This window comes from Nyctereutes procyonoides, unplaced genomic scaffold (genome assembly GCF_905146905.1).
Source record: "Nyctereutes procyonoides isolate TBG_1078 unplaced genomic scaffold, NYPRO_anot_genome, whole genome shotgun sequence".
NCBI classification, from domain to species: domain Eukaryota; kingdom Metazoa; phylum Chordata; class Mammalia; order Carnivora; family Canidae; genus Nyctereutes; species Nyctereutes procyonoides.
In genome coordinates, this window is record NW_026575139.1 from 46367471 (window position 1) to 46387888 (window position 20418).

The 20418-nt window shown below is 40.4% G+C and overlaps 2 protein-coding genes across 6 annotated transcripts in view; one reads left to right on the top strand and one right to left on the bottom strand.

Annotated features, from left to right (window-relative positions):
- The window catches only part of KLHDC1 (kelch domain containing 1), a 45997-nt gene extending 38959 nt beyond the window's left edge, over nucleotides 1–7038 (bottom strand). For 3 of the 4 annotated variants that reach the window (XM_055304215.1, XM_055304214.1, XM_055304217.1), the window contains exon 1: nucleotides 6853–7038. In XM_055304215.1, the coding sequence (XP_055160190.1) occupies nucleotides 6853–6948 (96 nt within the window). In that variant the 5' untranslated portion in view covers nucleotides 6949–7038. Of the gene's footprint in view, nucleotides 1–4287; nucleotides 5210–6852 lie in introns of those variants that run through there. The other variant, XM_055304216.1, reaches the window with a different exon arrangement.
- Nucleotides 7039–17766: 10728 nt separating this feature from the next.
- POLE2 (DNA polymerase epsilon 2, accessory subunit) overlaps nucleotides 17767–20418 on the top strand; it is a 31590-nt gene continuing 28938 nt past the window's right edge. For both annotated transcript variants that reach the window (XM_055304537.1, XM_055304538.1), the window contains exon 1: nucleotides 17767–17846. In XM_055304537.1, coding sequence (XP_055160512.1) covers nucleotides 17779–17846 — 68 coding nt within the window. In that variant the 5' untranslated portion in view covers nucleotides 17767–17778. The remainder of the gene's footprint in view (nucleotides 17847–20418) is intronic.

Sequence of the window (20418 nt, forward strand, 5' to 3'; positions counted from 1 at the left end):
TGAGGAAGCACTGTGGAAAACAATTACACAGTTCCTCTAAGAGTTAAATGTAGAATAACCATATGACCCAGCATTTCAAATCCTAGGTACTCAAAAGAATTGAAAATAGGGGCTCAAATATTTGTATGCCAATTTCATAGCAGCGTTATTCACAATACACAAAAGATGGCAACAACCCAATATTCCATCAACAGATGAATGGATAAGCAAAATGCAGTATATAATGCAATGTAATCTTATTCAGCCATAAAAAGGAATGAGGTTCTGATATACACTATAACAGAGATTGAACCTTGAAAACATTGTGGTAAGTAAAATAAACCAGACTCAAAAAGACAAACATTATATTATTCCAATTAATTGGAATATCTAGAAAAAAGCCAAATTCACAAAGATAGTAAGATTAGAATTTACCAGGGACTGAGGAAAGGAATATGAGATATTGCATAATGGGTATAGAGTTTCTGTCAGAGAAATGAACTAGATAGTGGTAATATTGTACAACACTGTGAATGTAATTAATGCCACTGAATTGTATGCTAAACTATAGTTAAAATGACAAATAATAAGTTTTACATATTTTACTACAAAATAAAAATAAAGAAAATTAGAAAACCCACAAAAGGCTCCAAAAAAATCCCAAAATATTCCTGAAGAACCAGATAGAATATTTAAACTTCTAATTTAACATTTCAACATTTAAACTTGTAATAAAGCTTTTGTAATTTACATAATGTGGTTTTGTCAAAAGAATAAACAGACCAGTTGGACATAATAAATGACCTAGAAACAGATTACACATAAATGAAAACTTGATGTGTGATGGACTGTTTGCATGTTAGCAGGGAAAGGAGTATTTAATATATGACACAAGGACAACTGGTTATCCATATAGAGAAATAATGAAACTAGATCCCTATCTTAAACCAATTAAACAAAAAAATTCAGATTAAAGAAAGTTTTAAACATGAAAGGCAAAATGGAAAATTGTTTAGAATATAGAACATTTTATGGTCTCCATATTGGGAAAGTTTAAAGATGCAGAAAGCACAAAGCATTAAGAAAAATATTGAAATTATATTAAAATGAAGAACTTGTATTGCACAAAAGACAATCATCAAGCAAGCACAAAGACAAGCTACAAACTGAGAAGACATATTCAACTCATACAAGTATATGCTTTAAAAAATTCCTATAAATCAGTTAGAAAAAAATCAATCCAATAGACAAATGAGCAAAAGACATGAACCAGCATTTTTACAGAAGAGGAAACACAAATAGTTCATAATAGTTCATATGAAAAGTCACTTAGCTTTATTAATAACCACGGAAAAGCAAACAAAATCACAATGAAATATCATGTCACACTTACTAGATTAGTGAAGTATTTAAGGCCAAATGGTACCAAATGTTGTCAAGGATGTAGAGCAAGGAGGAGGCTGATGGGAGTGTAGATTGATACATATATTTTGGTAACCGTGACATTTCCAAGTAAATTTGGAGATATGTATACCAAGTGACCCAGCAGTCCATTCCTTGGTATGTGCTCTAGAGAGCGTGCAAGCCTTTGTGCTTGTTAGAAGGAGACATGTTATAAGAATGCTCAGTGTAGCATTGCTTAACAATACCAAACACCCCCAGAAATATTCAAATATGCAACAATAGCAGATTTGATAAATTGCAGTAAATTCACACAACAGAATATTATACAGGACATACATCAAATGAATAAATCTAGGGATGATTTTCAAAATATTTAATTCCCAGGCAGTACAGAAGCTGACTAATCAGAATGGACATCAAGTAAAAACAGGTACGGCCATGCAAGGGCACACCAGCTGAAAACAAGCAATGTATGAGTCTAAAATACATGCTTTTACTTAAAAATTAAGTCACAAAAGAAAACGTATGCTATGATTCCAAAACCAAATAACACACTGTTTAGAAATAGATGTGTGCATGGCAAAACTATAAAGAAAAGATTAACTGGAAATCAAGATAGTGGTACCCAAGATAGTGGAAATCAAGTAGGGATGAGAGGTGCATTGTAATCAGGGAAAGACAAATAGAAAGCTTCTAAGGTATGGTTCTAATCAATTCATTAATCTGGAAGTTAAACATGTTTACTTTTAAATGATACTTAGTTATAATATTCTTTTTGTACATACATTTTGAATTATAAAATTAAGAAAATAAAATTTACAGAAATGAGTATTAAGTCACAAAATCATCAAGGAAGCTGGAGAACCAGCCTCTGATCTTCGTAAGGAAGAGCAAGTTCTGAAATCATGCCACAGAACAGGTCTGGTGAGCTAACCGCTGTCACTATGAAGCCATACGCTGCAGCTTGTAGTACTGCCAGGGACCTTGATCTTCCTACAGATTCTATTGCTGGATAAGAATCCTCTTCAGATTCTCATTTTGACATCTTTACTCTGAGTCCAAATCTAGCACAGATTCCTCTAAACAAATCAAAGCCACTTGCCCACAGCCTATAGCTGCAAGGGAAGCTGGAAAAATGAATATGCAGAACTTAGGTTCTTTTTATAGGTCACCTCCTATAAGCTATTCACAATTCTAGATACTAGGAATATGATAGGGGACAAATTCTTTATCTTCACAGAATTTACATTCTTTGGAGGCAAGTACAAGTTAGATAACTACAATAAATACAAGACTTGTTTGGTGGGCCATACTACATTAGAGAAAGGAGGTTCAAATTTTGGGCATCTAAAAAGAATAAATGAATATAACATGAGTGACCCATATGACCATCTAAAAATATGTGCAGCAGAACTATTAGGTGAAAGAGAATACACACTTAAGGCTTCTGATACACATCACTAAACTTCTCCTTAAAAAGGTTACATAAGGGATGCCTGGGTGGCTCAGTGGTTGAGTGTCTGTCTTTGACTCAGGGCATGATCCCGCAGTCCCAGGATGGAGTCTCACATCAGGCTCCCTGCATGGAGTCTGCTTCTCCCTCTATGTCTCTGCCTCTCTCTTTGTGTCTCTCATGCATAAATAAATAAAATCTTTAAAAAAAAGTTACACAGATTTAAGTTCCATTACCGGACTAATTCATTTCCCCATGCTCTTCTCAAATATTCTTTTTAATATTTGCAGATTGAAGAAGGAAAATCTGATTTTCAATTGGGAGTTTTTTATTTATATTTATATTTTGATTTATATTATATTCTTTTGTAAGTTTCTTGTACATATCCATTGCTCAGTTTTCAATGCAGATATTAACTTTTATTTGTATAGATATTAATCTTTATTTTTGCCATATATAGTAAATATTTTTCCCAGTTTGTCATTTGCCTTCTCACTTTATGGTGTCTAAAAGCATTTTTTAGAAGTTTTATCTACTAATCTTTTCTTTCATAGTTTTACCCAATTCGTTTTTTTCTCAACTTAAGATTTTAAAGTCACATATTTTCTTCTGTTATGATATAGCTTAATTTTCCACAATTAACTCTTCAATCCTAAGGCTCCACTATCATTTTCCTCTAGTTATCTCCAGGCCATTTATTGGACAATTGTTTTTCCAGAATTAAAATGCTACATTTTAAATATAAAATAGTCTGGTACGCTTGGCTATTTGAAATTTCTTTTCCATTCCAATACGTTATCCTATCTCATCTTGCATCAGGAACACCAATTTAACTATTACAGTATTGTGATATGTTTTAATACCTGGCACTGTAAGCCTCTCATTTTGATTCTTTTCAAACACATTCTAAATTGATCCTTCTTCCCTTTAGGTCCATATCCAAAACAGAAATATGTAAGTAACCACATTTATGCAGATATTTTCTATAAGGAAAAGCTCAGGGCAATAAAGCTGTTCAAATCATTAAGCACTATGAGGAAAGCATTCCATCTACAAACATGTTAACCCCCTGTGCTTTTCCTTCAAAATTTGGGAAAACTACCCAGAACCCTTCAACGTTCCTAGTAGCAGTGCTAAAGTTTTCATGAAGTTCAGAAATACTGAAAGGATATGGAAGAACCATAAGTAAAAGAATATTCTTACTTTTTCCAGCACTTCCACTTTTACCTCGAGACAGGTAGATTTAAGAGCAACATCCTACAGAGTATGTCTGACAAGAGAGTAATGAGTAATTTAGAGAGTTATCTGTGGGCCATTCAAGCTCTAGAATGGATGGATGGTTGTGAATTTTAATACACATTGGTTTTTGTTAATAAGGAAGGAAACTGTGATTAGAACATACAATCTGGAATTATTTGATCATTATTCTTAACTACAGACTACTGGATTACCTCCAGATTCCAAAGCCTTTCAACTATCTTCTGTTCAGAAGGATCTGAATAAAACAATTGTCGAAAGGATTCTTTTTCTCATATGCTGTGTCTTCTTTTTTTGCCTCCCACTCTCTTTCCATCCACTCATGCCTTAGACATATTTTAGCTGCTGATAATCCCTGGAATTTAAAAAGTACAGGCATACCTTGTTTTATTGCACTTCACTTTACTGTGCTTCACAGATACTGCAATTTTACAAATGGATGATTCAAGACTTCAGTGGAGGAAGGAACTGCAGATGTGGTAGAAATAGCAAGAGAACTAGAAGTAGAGCCTAAAGAGGAGACTGAACTGCTGCAATCTCAGGAAAAAAACTTCAGTGGATAAATTGATTCTTACACCTGAACAAAGAAAGTGGTTTCTTGAGATGGACTCTATTCCTATCGAAGAGACTGTGAAGATGGTGGAAATGATAACAAATGATTTAGAATATAACATTTTCTATTCTTAATAAGGCAGCAGGAGGGTTTGAGTATTGACTCCAGTTTTGAAAGAAGTTCTATTGTGGGTAAAATGCTATCAAACAGCATCACATGCTACAGAAAAATCATTAATGAAAGCAAGAGTCAATCGATGACACAAACTTCAACACTGTCTTACTTTAAGGAATTGCCACAGCCATTTAGCCTTCAGCAACCACCACCCTGATGAGTCAGCAGCCATTAACATCAAAGCAAGACCCTCCACCAGCAAAAAGATTATGACCTGCTGAAAGCTCAGATGATGGTTAGCATTTTTTAGCAATAAAGTATTTTTAATTTAGGGTTTGTACATTTTTAAAACATAATGACATTGCACACTTAATAGACTACACTATAGTGTAAACATAATTTTTACATGCCCTGGGAAAACAAAAAATCATTTGACCAGCTTTATCCTGGTGGTCTAGAGCCAAACCAAGGTATGCCTATTAACCAACTATATCCAAAGGTATGCCTATTAACCAACTATATATAAGCTGTGTGGCACTTTTCAGAGTGGTTCTTGTAACAGTCTACTCTCTGGATCAATGAACAGTAGAAAATTAAGTAATTCTATTCACTGACTGCCACCTGAACACCTGGAATCTTATCACTTACATGATTTTCAAGATTACAATGAGATAAAATATCCAGACATTTCATTTGTAGGCCCAAAATAAATGTACACTGTCATCAGATCCGAGATATTGCAGATTACTATTTTAAATGAGATTTTTTTTCACTTAACTTTTACAGTATTAAGAATCAGTATAGCAAAGGGAGTTTGACACTTCTACATCTTCAAGTGGCAGAGCTCAAAAACAATCAAAATGTTTCTTCTGCATAAAACCATCATTATATCTAGTCTCCTTTTCCATAAAGAACAAACGGTGGAAATATTACACATTAAGAAAGCACAGTCGTCTAATTTTTGTTAGTCATAGAAAAGAGCCTTTGGAAATCCAATACTCAGGTTGGAATCTCCTGCCCTTTAGGTCAAAAGGCCATTATTCATTCTCATTGACTCATCATCCTTATTTTTAATGAGATATTACTTACCTTACCAGGTATGGTAAAGATTACGTAAGATTAGGGATATGAAAGTTCCTAGCACATGCCAGGTATAGTAGGCACTCAAAGGTTAGTTCTAATTTTCCCGTCCTGATACTGCACCAAATTAAAAATAAACACACAAAACAACAACAAAAACCGACTTGGATCTGAGAATCATTTAACATAGATTGTATGTACTTTATTTCAGTGAGTGATTCAGTCATGTTACATCTGTCACATAATAGTATCGAGACAGTAAAAAAAAAAAATGTAGGTTCTATTTCCAATAGAACTTCCAGATGGCTTGCTTTTTAAAACAAAAACAAAAACAAAAAACCCCTGTAAACTGGAGTTGGTGGGCATATATTCCTGATCTGTTTCCCGGCTTTAGAATCCTTGGTTCTATAATCCCAGGATTATGGAAACAAAAATACACACATTCAAACCTCCGCTGTAATAAGCATTTGAGCAATTTTTAGTATACTGCTAACAGGAGTCTACTTTGAGACTCGAAAAAACTTCGAGGTTACCCACTGATAAAGGAATGCCACTAAACATCTCTTCCGTGATTTCAATACTCCGAATCGCGCTGTAGCAATAAAGACCTATCTACGAACTACAGCGCGGCGTCCTCGTTGTGCCTTTAAGTTCTGCGCAAGCATTTAGAGATAATTAACCGCGCAGAGACGGACTTAGCGTTGGTCAGCCCGGGGGTTACTGGACAGCGGCGGGGGTCGAGGGGAGCCGGAGAGTGGCAAGAGCCCCGGAAGGCGGGTTTGAAGGCTTTCGGAGTGGAAGCAACGGCGCGGCGGCGTCAAGCCCTGGCGCGGCTGGGACAGCGGCCGACGGCGGAGGGGCGGGGGGCGGGGGGCGCCGGGCGCGCCTCGCCCGGGCCGCGGACCGGCCCCCGCCTCGGGCCGGGTGTGGGCGGGCGCTCGGCGTCCGCTCGGGCCGAGAGGCCGGGCGGGCTCCCGGCGCGAGTGCGCCCCGTCCCGCCTCTTCCCCTTACCACGTAGCCCCCCCACACGTAGAGGAAGTTTCCGTCCACCACGGCGCAGTGGCCGCTGCGCTCCTCCGCCACGCAGAACGGCTGCGAGTCCGCCATCCGCGCCGTCGCCGGGTCCAGCCGCTGGGCGCGCCGCAGCCCCTGCCCACGGAGCGGCCTCTCCTCCCGCCGGGCTCCTCCACGCACGAACGGAACGCGTCGAGGGTCGAGATTGGTGGGAAGGCGGAACGAGTGCGTCTGCGCCGTCCTGCAGCCCGCCCGGGAAGCCCGGCCCAGGTGGCGTTGCCGGTTAGGGATGCTCGGGCCGGAGCCGGGAGGGAGGAGGTGCCTCGGCGTGCGAACCCTGCCACCTGCTGATTTCTTTCCACGGGATCGCGTGGTTTGAGCAGTAGTGCAACCCACCTCTTTATCCGCTTCGTCTTATTCGCTGGACAGATAGACTTGTGGTCCACAGTGTTGATGCTGCTGTGACGTAATCAACATATTAATTAATGCTTTGTGTGGGTTTCCTTTTCCATTCAACCTCCAGCAAAGATGGTTATCCACAAGAATGTTGGTGTGTATTTAATAGAAATTATATATATATATATATATATTAATAGGAAATTTCAAAGACGTCTTCCAACAAATGGCCAGGAGGCCAAAGTCAGTCGGCCGCCTGTTTTTGCAGGGCCCGCAAGCTAAGAACGGTGTTAACATTTTTATTTTTAGTTTTTAGTTTTTTTTAGAGAGGCAGGTATCCCAGAGCCTCGCACCCTGGTGATTCTTGTTTGCCTCTTTGTATTTATTTATTTATTTATTTATTTATTTATTTATTTATTTATTTATTTATTTATTTATTTATTTATTTGATTTTATATACTTATTCACCAGAGACACAGAGATAGAGGCAGAGACGCAGGCAGAGGGGGAAGCAGGCCTCATGCAGGGAGCCTGACGTGAGCCTGGATCCGGGGCGGGGGTCTCCAGGATCACACCTCCGGGCTGAAGGCGGCGCAGTTAAAACTGCTGAGCCACCAGGGCTGCCCGGTGTTACATTTTTAAATGGTTGAAAAAAATCAAGAGAAGAATGCTGTTTTGTGACTCATGAAAATGAAAAGAATCCAAAGTTCATCGTCAGTAACATGAAGTTTTATTGGCACACAGCCACCCTAATTCGTTTAAGTGTTGACTAAGGCTGCTTATACACAACCATCGGGTTGAGTAATCTGACTTGAACAGTTGCAACAAAGACCAGATAGCCCACACTGCTAGAAATATTTACCATCTGGCCCCTCTACAGACAAAGCTGGCGAACTCTTGTTATTATATGATGCTATGAAGTAAAACTATGATCAGGAAGGAAAATAATAATTCTACCAGTGTCTGTAAATGTGCTTGTCCGGAGTCATTCTTTGAAGATTGTGGCTGCCCATTACTCAGAATAAGTTCACTCATTCATGTACTCAGTACACATTAAGTACCTGGTTAATGCAGACAGTCTGTTCTCAGGCTCTGTTAGACTGGAAATTCTGAAGGAATCAGGTAGTATTGACTTCCCAGAACCTAGTACCAAATAGATGGCAAATAAATATTTGTTGACTAAATAACAAAGTGAATTTTAAGACAAATAAGACAGTTCTACCACAGAAATCCAGTTAGAGGGGAAGATATATATAAATACATGCAGTGTGGGATAAGAAGTGGTATAGTAGAAATGTGGACAAAATACAGCAGAAAAATCGGAAGGAAAGATGTGCTCTATTGAGGAAGGGGATGCACAAAGAGAGACACTTGAGTCTACTTATAAGTCATATAGATAGTTCAGTATGACTAGAATGCTTATAGAGAGCAACCAGGATAAAGTTGGGACAGCAATCACACAGCCTTGTTCATTATGCCAGGGAGTCTACACTTTAAGGCCAAATGGTCTTAACTGGGGAGGAAATAATGTAACTTAATTATTAAAACATTTACTTTGGATTGTGGGGCTCAAGACAGAAAGATGGATAGCACCCAGCATAGGTTTGGTGTAAAGTAGGTGCTCAGTAAATGGTGGTAGCACTAGTAGTAGTTATTAATATATGTAACCTACATGTGCACTCTGGGTCTTTGTCCCAGGAACCCCCTTTCCACCTGCAGTAGAATTCCAAAGCCCTCTCCAAGATTTCTGTGAGTTTTTAGGATTATAATCTCATAGTCACCCTGGCTTTAAAACTCCTACTGCTACTGGCAAAATTCCACTCACAGATTTATGGATCTTCTACCTATGGAGCATGCTAGATCCCTTCTCTGATGCATCACTCCAGGCATGAAACTCAGAGGCGTACCATATTTTCTTTTAAAACCCACTCTTTAAAGTAATTTGAATTTCTACTAAGTTTTACTGCAATAAAAGATAAAAGTAAAAAGATGACAGAGAAGGGGTTTATATCACAGAAAATAATTTCAAATAGAACATTGTATACCCTTGTTCCTCAGACTCCATTAGCCACCCCATTGTTGCAGCTTTTGTCAAAAAGATAAAGTCAGACACTAGTTGGAAGAGGTGAGGGCAGTTTGTTTGTTTGTTTGTTTGTTTGTTTCTTTTTTTAGTAGTGAACTACTGCAAGAAGGAAGAGGGTCCAGTATGACCTGAAATCAACTTCATGGAAACAGAAAGCTGGAGACTTTTGAAAGGCAGGGATGTGCTAAGAGAAGGCACCGAGGAGTGCTAAGGGCGGGGGTGATCCTTGTGACTAAGCCATCTGGGCTTGTTAATTGGAGCCTAACCAGAGAAGAAACAAACTTCTATCTTTATGACCAGAGCTGGTGGTGCAAGTTAAAGCAAGGCATCTACCAAAGTTGAGCCTTTATCTTCCCACTCAGGAACTGGGATTGAGAGCATATCTCCCTGAATGTTTGCGTTTCAAAAAGACAGCTCTCCCATCTTCAGAGAAACGGCTTGGGGGGTAGATTTACATCTCAAAGGCAGAGAAAGTATTTATAATTGCAAACTTTCTGGAGTAACTGCTGTAAGACGGGGCTCGGAATCTATCTCCCTACCAGAGTTGGGACTGGAACAAACCAAATTCTCCTGGCAGCATTAAGCTTTCTCAGGAAGGCAACTCTAAGGGGTCCTGGGGTTGTTCTAGAGGTTGGGCCTTGAGCTGTTAGAAACTGTGCTAATGTTCACGTCTCTAAGTGTGTGTACATGGAAGGCATGGGAGATAAAATCATTTGTGATTGCGGCCCAGCTGAGAGGAGTGCTCAGGAGAGCACGACTTGAGTTTGGTCAAGAAGAGAGTCTTGGTCACCTTTGCATTGGTCTTCTCTCCTTAGTCCCCAGTCTCAGAACCTTTTGCTGACTCTTCTCTACTATTCTATCCCTCCAAGACTGTCCCCAAGGAATACTAAATTCTTCTCTATCATTCAGAGGAACTCAAGCTACCCAACTCCTATCCCAAACTCCCCAACTCAGATCTAAGAGCATTTCTTCTTGTCTAACGCCATCGATATTAGACAACAGAAAGACATGAGCAAGCCTCAACTTTCCCTTCAGAGCTGTTGCAATTTTATTTATTGATTTGTATTTCATAATAAGGAAGGACAAACAATATTTTAAAGCAAAAAGAATAAGGACAAAACAAGCACCTCTGTACTCACCACGCTCCTTCAAAAAAACAGGATAATCCATTTGCCATTGCTTCTTCTCAGCCTTTTGCCCCCATCCCCCTCGCCCCCCAGCAGTAATCACTAGGCTCTTATTCCCCAGCTCTTCTCCATAGTTTTACCACATAGATCGTTTTAGAACTTTTTAAGATGGAATCATGTTGTAGATATTCTTTGAAGATTTGCTTTTGTTCACTCAACATATGCCTGAAATTAACTTGCTTGCGAAGGGGTGTAAATCTGTTTTTTCAATTGCTGTCACATTTTATTGTATGAACATTTCAGAATATATTTATCCTTTGTACTGTTGAAGGTCACCTAGGTTCTTCCTAGTTGTTACTATAACAGCAAGGTTATTAGTAAATATTTTAGGGTTTGCGGACAACAAAGTATCTGTCAGAACTATTCAGTTCTGCCTTTGTCACATGAAAATAGCTAAAGACAATACACAAACAAACTTGGCAATGTTCCAATAAAACTTTATTTATGGACACTGAAATTTGAACTTCATATAATTTATATGTGCCACAAAACATTCTTCTGATTTTTTTAACCGCTAAAAAAAAAAAACAACAACAACAACCATAATTCTTAGCTCTTGAGGGGTACAAAAACAGGTGGTGGGCCACATTTGGCTCAAAACTGTAATTAACTAGTCCTCAATCTACAAAATATTCCTAGAATTGAACTTGTCGGGTTATAAGGTATGAACATCTTCAACTTTACTGGATAATACCAAGTTGCTTCCAAAGCATTTGTAACAATCTATATGCCCATCACCAATGGATAACAAGTTCAATTGCTTTTAATCCTTGATATTATCTTTTTAATTTTGCCAATCTGATGACTATAAAAAAGTATATCTTCCTGATTTCAAATTATATTATAAAGCTATAATAATCAAAACAATATAGTATTAGCATTAAAATGGTTATATAGATCAGTGGAACAGAATAGAGTTTAGAAATAAGCCCATGCATACATATATGGTTAATTATTTTATGACAGAGGAGCCAAGAATATACAATGGGAAAAGTGTCTCTCTTCAATAAACAGTATTGGGAAGACTGAACAGCACATGAAAAAGAGTGAAACTGGACCCTTACCTTACACCATGCACAAAAATTAACTCAGAATGGATTAAACTTAAACACAAAACCCCAAATTGTATAACTTAGGAAAAAAAGGTGTGGGGGGGCTCTTTGATGTTGGTCTTGGCAGTGATTTTTTTTGGAGATGACACCAAAACACAGGCAACAAAGGCAAATATAAACAACTAAGACTACATCAAACAAAAAGGCTTTTGCCCAGTAAAGGAAACAATCAATAAAATGTAAAGGCAACCTACAGAATGGGAGAAAATATTTGCAAATTATATACCCAATAAAGGTTAATGTGTGAAATATCTAAGGAGTTCATATAACTTAATTACAAAAACAAACAAAAAACAAATAACTTGATTATAAAATGTGCAGACAACCTGAATAGATATTTTTCCAAAGAAAATACACAAATGGAGAACAGGTATATGAAAGGTGCTCAACATCACTAATCGTCAGGGAAATGCAGATTAAAACTGCAATGAGACATCACCTCATACCTAGTAGGGTGGCTGTTATCAAAACATCAGAAGGTAAGTACTGGTGAGAGTCTGGAGAAAAGGGAACCTTTCTGCATGGTTGTTAGGAATGAACATTGGTATAGCCATTATGGAAAACAGTATGGAGGTGCTTCAGAAAATTAAAAATAGAACTATCTTACGATCCAACAATATCACTTCTAGGTATAAATTTTTTTATTATTTATTTATGATAGTCATACAGAGAGAGAGAGAGAGAGGCAGAGACATAGGCAGAGGGAGAAGCAGGCTCCATGCACCGGGAGCCTGACGTGGGATTCGATTCCGGGTCTCCAGGATCGCGCCCTGGGCCAAAGGCAGGCGCCAAACCGCTGCGCCACCCAGGGATCCCCCACTTCTAGGTATATATCAAAAGGAAGTGAAATCACTATCTCAAAGAGCTATCTCTGCACTCCCATGCTCATTACAGCATTATTAGACAATAGCTGAGGTATGTAAACAATGTAAGTGTCCATTGATGGAAGAATAGAGGGGCACCTGAGTGGATCACTCGTTTGAGTGTCCACCTTCAGCTTAGGTAATGATCGGGTCCTAGGATCGAGCCCCTCATCAGGCTCTCTGCTCAACAGGGGCCTGCTTCTCCCTCTCCCTCTTATGCTCTCTCTTGCTCTTTCTCAAATAAATAAATAATTTTTTAAAAGGATGAATGGATAAAGAAAATGTGATATATAAATATATATACAATGGAATATTATTCAGTCTTAAGAAAAGAAGGGATTTACCTACTCGACACCTGAGTGGCTCAGTCAGTTAAGCATCCAACTTTTAATTTTGGTTAAGGGCCATGAGATCGAGCCCAGCATTGGGGTGCTGTGCTGGGTGTGGAGCCTGCTTAAGATTCCCTCTCTCCCTCTCCCTCTGCTTCTCCCCCTGCTTGTGCATGCACAGGCAGGCTCTTTCAAATAATCTTAAAAAAAATCTCATTGAACTGCATTCTTCCAATATGTGCAAAGTAAATTATACCTCAATAAAAATATTTTTAAAACACCCTTACTGTATCCTTTTCTTGTTGGTAGTAATATTGATATTATATTTTTGACATGGTCCACTTGTCCTCCTGGGCCTGAAAGTCTAGTGGTCACTATAGAGCACCAAATAGACAACTATCCTATTATGTAGAAAGTGTGATGACAGCAAAAGTCCAGGGCACCTTAGAGCTGCACAGGAAAGCCCCTAACTCAGATTTGGGAGAGTCAGAGGGAAGGTTCCTGAGAGAATGTAATGTTTGAGCTGGGAACTGAAGAATAAGTGGAAGTTGTTCAGGCAAATGGAGGGGGAAAGAGAGGGAAGTGTTCCTGGCAAACGGAACAAGAGGAGGAAAGAGACAACCTGCTCACTTTATCCTAACGTTAGGGAGCTTTTGAAGTGTTTCAAGTTGGAAAGTGACATAAGAATTATGTTTTAGAAAGTTTATTCTGAGAGAAGACTAGAGATAAAGAGACCAGTTGGCAGGTCAGGCACTGCTGGTTAGAGAGGCTGGTGTCCTGAGTGATGCCTCTAGTCATGAAGACAGGGAGAAGTGGACAGGTTTGAGAAAAAGTTAACAAGTTGAATCCAGAGCATCTGGCTGACTCAGTCAGTGGAGTATGCAACTCTTGATCTCAGGGTTGTGAGTTTGAGCCCCATGTTGGGTATAGAGATTACTTAAAAAAAAAAAAGAGTAGAACCTAAGGAAGGAGAGAGAGGAGTCAAGGATGCTGCCTAGCCTACTGGCTTGGTCAATGGGTAAAGAGGTGAGGAATTAGGGTAGTGAACATGAGAGAAGGAACAGATTTGGGAGGGATTATGGTGAGTTCATTTGGGGGCATATTGACTTGGATTTGAAGCAGAGAGAAATAGGAGCTAGAAATACAGATGTTGGAGTCATCAGCACAGAGTTATACTAGGACTCAATGAGCTAGCCAGGTGAAGGAGATTTGGATGGCAAGTTGGTGCTGGCTGTTGGCAGGAACCTTGATATCATAACACCTAGACCTTTCCATAAAGCTACTTGAGGGCAGCTGGCTTCGCCAAGAGCTGGTGACCCAGGAGAGAGCAAGACAGAAATAGCAATGTCTTTTATGACCAGTTCTTTCTACAATATCCTATTGGTTATACAGGTCAGTACTATTCAAAGTAGGAGGGAAGTACACAAGTTATGAACACCAGGAATAAAAAATCATTGGTGGCTATTTCTCTTAGAGGCTGGCTACCACAATCGGGATGGTTGCTTCCATCTGTTGTCCTCCCATGCCACTAACTTTTTGAAGAGAACAGGCCAGTTTTTTTTTAAGAATATATTTATTTAATTGGCAGAGAGAAAGAGAGAGAGAGAGAACAGCAGAGAGAGGGAGAATCAGGCTATCCACTGAGCTATGGACCCATGATGTGGGGCTCATATCCCAGGACCATAAGATCATGTACCTGTGAGGTAGGGAGTAATTTAGTTACGTTTGTATGTCTTCCAAGGGCTTTCTGGGGAGGGGTGTTGGGACACTATGGCGGGTGGGGGGGTGGAGGGGACGATGGGGGTTGGGCTTTGGGTGAGGGGGAGTACTCAGATCTGGGCCATAGTTTGCATGTTGGGTGTAGAGTGGGGTGTTGGTTTGGTGAGGATTTGGGGTGGATATGCATTTACGGAAGTGGGGTATAGGTTTGGTATGTGTGCATGGTTTATGAGTTATTTTACGGATTTGGTGAGGAGGCTGTGGGTACGATATTTGGATGGGTGGGGGTTAGATGGTTGGTAGATGGGGGGTTTTTGGTTGGGGAAAAGGGGGTGGTGATGCGTGGTTAAGGAGTGGGGTTGGGTGGGGGGGTAGGATATTGGTGGGGGGAACAGTTTTAGAGGTAAGGTGGGGGGGATGTTATGGGTGTTAACGTTGGAAGGATTGTTTCGTACAGGTACTGTTGTCTGGGGGGTCCGGGGTTGTGAGTGGGGTTGTTGGTAGTTATGGCATTAGTCTGTATTCTGTGATGTCATTGGGGGGCTTGGTGGTAAAGTGAATTATTTTTATTTGTATCCCCCAAAATCTTATATTGGGGGCTGTCTCAGTCATTTGTGAAGACAGGCACACAATTTAAGTGTTTAAATAGTGGTTGTGTGCACCGATAATCGGTTGTGGCTGAGGGTTGGGGCAAGGGGACATGCGTGAGGGCTTATGCTTGGCAGTCTTATTATACATAAGTGTCTTCTTTAGGGTACATTTTATTCCATCATTTTCTGAATTTTATGATTTTTGATAGTGATTTTGTTGTTTAAAACATAGAACTAAAGTTCTTTCTAGTGTTCCAAGGCATGAGAGGACTGATGTGCCTTAAGAAGAAAATACATGTGTAAGCTTCCTTCAGGCATAAATAATAGTGCTGTTGGTCTTGAGTTCAATGTTAATAAATCAATGACATATAGTAAAGGTGTCTTGGAATAGAAACTCCATAAGACAAAGGTATGTATTGGTTAGTTGATGAAAATGTTATGACCAGAGGCTCACAAGAACCTAACCCTACATTTCCTCTAGTAGCAATGACTAAGTATTTACTAATGCAGTGTTGGTGGTGACTTTATGGAACATAACTATTTCAAATAGTGAGAATCAGACTGTATGTCTATTTTTATTTACTCACCTTTTTTTGTGTGTGTTAAAGATTTCATTTATTTATTCATGAGAGACACAGACTGAGAGACAGGCAGAGACACAGGCAGAGGGAGAACCAGGCTCCATGCAGGGAGCCCAATGTGGGACTCAATCTCAGGGCTCCAGGATCACGCTCCAGGCCGAAGGCAGGCGCTAAACCGCTGAGACACTCAGGGATCCATATTTCCTCACCTTTCTGACATATAAGTTCAAATTTTCCTTGCAAAATTTTTGTCTTCATATTATATTTCACTAGTAAGTCAATTGGAGAAAGACAATCATTATATAGTTTCACTCATATGGGGAATATAAAAAATAGTGAAAGATTATAGGGGAAAGAAGACAAAATGAGTGGGAAAAATCAGAGAGGGTGACAGAACATGAGAGACTGCTAACTCTGGGAAAGGAACAAAGGGTAGTGGAAGGGGAGGTGGGTGGGGGATGGGGTGACTGGGTGATGGGCACTGAGGGGGGCACTTGACGGGATGAGCACTGGGTGTTATACTATATGCTGGCAAATCGAATTCCAATAAAAAATATACCAAAAAAAAGAATATAGTTCACTGGAAATATATAGAGAACCGTGTTCAATAATCAGTTTTCTCTATGTTGTTATATTTCCAATTTAATGCACAGGTAGGTGTGTTGATTTGAGTGTGCTTTCAATTTTACATTTGTGTTTTTCTTTTCTATTTGCTTGAGTATGTAAAACATATAAATAGGCCTACAGTTGAAAGTCTTACTACAGGGCAGCCCGGGTGGCTCAGTGGTTTAGTGCTGCCTTTGGCCCAGGGCTGATCCTGGAGACCTGGGATCGAGTCTCATATCCGGCTCCCTGCATGGACCCTGCTTCTCCCTCTGCCTATGTCTCTGCCTCTCTCTCTCTCTCTGTGTCTCTCATGAATAAATAAATAAAATGTTAAAGAAAAGAAAGTCTTACTACAAAGAAAGCCTCAGTTTCATCTTTATCCTCTCCTGTCCTTTACAGTTAACCATTTTTTTGAGACACCTGGATGGCTCTGCTGGTTAAACCTTTGACTCTCGGATCTCAGGGTCCTGAGTACCTTCTGCAAGCCCTGCATTGGGCTCTACGCTGGGCATGGAGCCTACTTTAAAAAAAAAAAAGTGGATACAGTTAGCGGTTTTTTCAGTGTCTAGTATCACACTCAGGTTTTTAAAAATACAAACCCAAGTAAATACATATACATGTGTGTATTCTTAGGTCCTCTCCTTTATCATGCTTTTTAAAACTCAATCATGTAAGCTGGAAGTACTTAGAAATCGTCCTCATGTTTTACAAGGCTGCATGTTCACTTATAAACACTCCATGGTTTTGTTCAATTCACTGAAGCAAGCGTTTTCAAAGTGCGGCAGATTAACAGTGCACTTGCTGGAATCAGAGTAAATTCACATCATTTACTCAATGTTTCATCTTGAGGGAAACATCTACCGTCTTTGCATCTGTTTTCTCATCTGTAAAATGAGGGTGTTGAAAAAATAGCACACAACTCATTCGGTTTTATAAGCAGCACAAGAGTTCACACATTTCAAGCACTTATGACATCACACGGAACAAAGGAAGCTTTAAATACAAAGCAGGGTGGGTGGGAATGGTAGGGATTTGTAGCAACTTTGAGGGAATGTCAGGGAAAACCCTGTGGCGCCACAATATTTCCAGAGCCTGTGTGAAGTAGAGAACAGGAGTACCAGGGGCCCCGGGTTCGGGATGAGCCGGGACGGGAGTCCCTGAAGAGGACAGCGATGTGACGGTAGGTCAATGATGCGTTGGACAGGCAAGCACATTCCCAACCACAGACCAGGAAAGGACGCTTTCGCCTTTCAGTCTTCGGGCAACAAGAGTGCGGTGTCGTTTCCTCCTTTAGCCTACAGGATTGCAGGGTACAGACCGCCAGGCGCCCGGCCTCAGGGTCCCTACCTAGCCCGGTCGGGGTTAGGGGGCGGGGCGGTCCGGGACGGAGGGGCGGGGCAGGGGCGGGGCAAGTCCCGGAAGGGGCGGGGCCGCGGCCGTGGCGCCAAAACGCGAACATGGCGCCGGAGCGGCTGCGAAGCCGGATGGTCTCTGCCTTCAAGCTGCGCGGCTTGCTTCTCCGGGGGTGAGTCTCCGCGGGGTAGTTTACGGAGCGGGAGAGCCGCGGCCAGGCGACCGCGCCAGGCAGCCGTGCGCGCCCCGCGCCCATGGGTGGCTCGGCCTTAAGTTCGAGACCCTTCAAAAGCTTTAAGAAACGAAACGGATCTGGTAGGGTCTATAGGGTCTAAAGGCTGCGGTATCTTCTTAGGTTTCCGCGACCTTCGCGCGGAGTCGAAACGTTTCTCTCGGGTGCTGTATGGCTCTCCTCCTGCGTGTGCCACGTTGAGCCGGAGAAGCGGCGACCTGTGTCGCAGCAGCGGCTTACGGGCACTGTGACTTGGGCACCTCTCAGCTCCCCCTGCCCCCAAGCCTCTGCCTTAGCAGAATGGGAATAAGCGCAACTTCACGTGGTTAGTGAGTCATCGGGTGGGCGACCTGGGAAAGCCCATAGGCGTGTCAGTAGTTGTCACCTTGTTTTGTGAAAATTGTGAGCCCTCCCCTTTTCAGTTTTGGATCAGGTGTTATTCCTGAGTGAGAATTCCTATAGAGTTAAAAAGTGGGTAAGTTTGAAGCACATTCCTAGACCTCCTAGGTCTCCCTCCACTTCCCTCCTTAAACATTCCTTTTAGAACTTCTCTAATAGGTTTCCTGGCCATAATCATGTTTTCTTGTGCTTACAGAATGCACTTTTCTAAGATTTTTCTCACTAAATCTGTTTTGTTTTTTAGAATACAATAGTGTTTTGGTACATATTTAAATATGATGGAATATACTTTTTTTTTTGGTACTAGGTTGGGATTGCTCTGTGCGGAGAGTTTTTGTTTGTTTTTGAAATAATGATTTTCATGAGTGTTTTAACTTTGCTTTTGGCTTAGTGGTGAACAAGGGCAAGAGTGGATATGCCCTGGGAGAAAATAATGAATTTTGTTCCACTGATCCCTGACATTTTGAAAATACGAGCAGTTGATCAATTAACTTTTCTTTCTTTTCCCCTAGAATTTGACCTAGTATTCAACTGTCATTCATTAATTAATTTAGTCAGAAATACACTGAGATCCTGTCTTAACAGGATCTGGGCCATATCATGTATAGCTTTACAGGCTTTGATCTATTCTAAGATCACTGTGCTGGGGCAAGGAGTACAAGAGAAAGGAAGACACTGTGGAGATTGGGGAACAGATAGTGTATTAGTTATTTATTACTGTGTAACAGATTACTCCAAATCTTAGAGGTTTAAAACAGCACACGTTTACTGTCTCATGTTTTTTGTGGATCAGGAATTCAGGTAGGCTTACCTGGGTTCTCAACTTCAGGGTCTCTTATATAGCTGCTGTCAGGATGGGGTCATCTCATGTCAGTTGGGCAGGATTTGCTTCCAACCTCAATCAGTGGTTGGCAGGATTCAGTTCTTCTGGGACACTTGGACTCGAGGCCTGAGGCCTTACTGGCTGTTGGCTGGAGGCCACCCTCAGTTCCTTACCTTGTGGTCCTCTCCAACATGGCAGCTTCCTTCATCAAAGCCAGCAAAAGAGAGAATTAGCAAGACCCAAGTCACAATCTTTTGTAACCTAATCAAGGAAATGACATCTCATTGTTTTAAAAATTTTACTTTTCAAATTACAGTACAGTAAAATGATCCATTACTTTTTTTTTTTTTAAATTATAGTCTATTGTTAGAAGCAAGTTACTAGGTCCACCCCATAACCAAGGGGAAGGGCTACACATGGATGTAGCCAGTGTGAATACCAGGAGGCATGGATTACTAGGGGTTTTTTTTAGAAGTCTGTCTACTGTGGTATTAAGTAGTTCACAGTTATTTAGTTTCACTTGTGAAAAGGATCTCAGGATAGAGGTGCTCTGATAATGTATAACAAGATGACTACTTTGGAGTTAAAGGAGGGTTTCATGTAAAAAATGGTTTGAGCTTACTGTTCAAGGATGAACAGGACTTTTGTAGGTGAAGAAAAGAATGGGGAGAAATGACCGTATAAAGGCCCTGAGGCAGGAGAGCCCTCGAGAAGCTTTATGAGATTTGGCAGGGGCAGATCCTATATAAGTCTATAGGCTTTGATCTGTCCTAAGAACTGTCCCACCATTTACTCATTTAAAATGTGTGTGATTTTAGAGACTTAATCATCATATATCTATGGACCACCTTCAGAATGCTTGGCACTCTGCAGAGGATGGCATGATTCCAGTTTTCAAGGAGCATCATTCATAATAAATTGGAGAGATGTAATACCTACACATGGAACAATCAATAAGCAACCTAAGTTAAGAAAAATTAGTGTGATGACTATAACAATAACATTGATGTGAAGTGTGAAGTTGTGTGCTACAAACAGAATGGCATGCAATTAGCTAATTATTTAGACAGTGTTCATTCTGAGCCCTATTGGTATCTAAATCAGCAATTCGTGTGGATTTTTTAAAATTTATTTTTTGTTTTTTAAGTTTTATTTAAATTCAATTATTAACATATAATGTGTTACTGGTTTCAGAGGTAGAGGTCAGTGACTCATCAGTCTTTTATAACATCCAGTGTTCATGACACCACATGGCCTCCTTAATTTTCATCACCCAGTCCCCGACCCCCC